Raw genomic sequence first — 2,236 nt, 5'->3', positions numbered from 1 at the left:
AAAAAAAAAACAAGAAATAAGGATGTTTAAGTTCATCTGTGAAACAGATGAGAAGACTATTTTAAGAAGTTTGACATCGGAAAATTGGATCCAGCTCGGTTGAACTTATAGCATACTGGTTATGTTTGTAAATAAACTTAATACATGAATGCTTCAAAAAAACATTATTATTCATCTAAGACTGGTGCATGAAGGAAGTCATTTGGTAATGTTTTTGCCAGATAAACTATTTGGCTTCTGTATGTAAGTACATTTTGATACACTTTGATATTACAAAAATGTGACTTTACTCCATTTATAAAAGTAATATACAATTGTATTTTGGAAAAACAATATTAATATGCTTTATTTATATAAGATTCTAGTATTTGTTTTCAAAATGATTAACCCGTACTAATTGCCATATATTTGACTGACACATGGCAACTTCATGTAGGTTGAAGTATAAGTGTGCTCTACTATAAAGTTTCAGTAGCTGATTTTTCAAAATTAAGTCACTGGGCCTTTCTTCTAGACACATTTTTTAGTGTCTCTTCTGAAACACTCCTAGGTGGGCTTGAACCTCCAGCCCTTCATTTAGTAGCTGAGTGCCTGTTAACCATTTACACCACCCAAGGATTCCTCAAAATTATTAAATGCTTCATTTTTTCTACCCAGAGCCTTTAGTGATTTTCCTGAGCTAACCTCTGAAGCAAAAGCTATTGTAAGTCATTTTGTATTTCTTGTTAGGAAAGGAGATTGCGTATGATTATTTTTAATTGTACCCATTACCATTGCCTTTCAGAGAGTTCTCTATGATATTTGTGTAAACTTTGTCACTTTAAAGCTTGTATTTGCTGACCTACTTTTCAGATGAACGTATAAAATATACTGAAAATTATTGGTCGACTTTATAAAAATGACGAGTAAGCATTTAATCAACTGACATTTATACCAATGGTGTAAAAAATGAGGACATTCTGTTCATGATGCTTTCTTTTTTTTTTTTCTTTTTTCTTTCTTTCTTTTAGATGGGCCATCTTACGCTGGAAGACTATCAGATCTGGAGTGTAAAAAATGCTCTTGCCAATGAATTTTTGAATCTCCTCTTCCAGGTATGTTTATGGCTATAAGGCAGGTCCCAGTATTTCTATATCATTTCTATTATATAGGAGCTAGAGATACTATATCTATGTCTCATCTTGATCTTCTCTTATTTACTTAACTTTGGTTCATTGTTAGGCTACAAAACCACAGATAATTTAAAACCACAGAGAACATTATTCTGTATAGTACCTGAAAGATGGTAAGATAACAGCATAAGTGTGCACTAAAGCTTCTCAGAATAATGACATGAGAAATAAGAAAGGATATGGTTAATCACATTTGCCTATGTTGTAACTCATGGTAGAGATGCATATAAGCATATATAATTTAAATTGCAAAAGCTATCAAATTTACTATTTGTCTTCATTGCTATCTTTTTGAAAGGCTTTTCTTAACAAATTAGGCAATGTGAATGGAAGAATAATATAAAAAGTCAGCTGTAAACTCTTCAAAGTATAAGCCCTCTTCAGTTAGGAGATTTAGCTGTTTCTTTTTAAATTATTATTAAATATTTTATTGGGGGCTCTTAACAGCTCTTATAACAATCCATACATCGTTGTATCAAGCATATTTGTATATATGTTGCTATCATTATTTTCTTTCTTTTTTATTTTTTTGCCATCATTATTTTCTGAACATTTACTTTGTATTTGAGCCCTTGGTATCAGCTCCTCATTTTTCCCTCCTTCTCTCAGAGATGTTTCTTTCTTACATTCTTTCTTAGTTTTTTTTGTTTGTTTGTTTAGAAAATTTTAAAAAGACTGAATGGAAGAGTGGGAGGAACAGCTGCCAGGAGTAAACATTGAGTTATATAGCTTGTCAAATTTTAGCTATTTTATTGTTGTTCCTTTGTTCCACCACATTAAAAGAATAATTTACGATTTTGATTTTTCATGATTCTTCATAAGTATTTAAGTCACATTTAATAGATATAATAGTCACACTTTAGATTCTCCATACTTTATTTTCCTTCCCATAGAAAAACATTCTTTTAAAAGTTCAGAACAATCTGATATCTATCAAGTTCTTCCCTTTTAAATAAAGAATAGCTCATCTGCAGCAGCTGTGTTAAAATAACTTAGAAATCTCACGAGCTAGGGGGAGAGGGGAGGGAGGGGGAACATGAGCAGCCGATATTAAGGGCTCAAGT

At 31.6% G+C, this 2,236-nt stretch overlaps 1 protein-coding gene across 2 annotated transcripts in view; it reads left to right on the top strand.

Moving 5' to 3' along the window:
* USP32 (ubiquitin specific peptidase 32) overlaps nucleotides 1-2,236 on the top strand; it is a 207,356-nt gene that overhangs the window by 126,289 nt on the left and 78,831 nt on the right. For both annotated transcript variants that reach the window (XM_004706988.3, XM_045299563.1), the window contains exon 10: nucleotides 1,011-1,094. In XM_004706988.3, the coding sequence (XP_004707045.1) occupies nucleotides 1,011-1,094 (84 nt within the window). The remainder of the gene's footprint in view (nucleotides 1-1,010; nucleotides 1,095-2,236) is intronic.

Source organism: Echinops telfairi, unplaced genomic scaffold (genome assembly GCF_000313985.2).
Source record: "Echinops telfairi isolate 266 unplaced genomic scaffold, ASM31398v2 ScPeMD7_7458;HRSCAF=8496, whole genome shotgun sequence".
NCBI classification, from domain to species: Eukaryota; Metazoa; Chordata; class Mammalia; order Afrosoricida; family Tenrecidae; genus Echinops; species Echinops telfairi.
The sequence above is the reverse complement of the archived record's forward strand: the minus strand, read 5'-3'. Positions and strand labels throughout refer to the sequence as shown.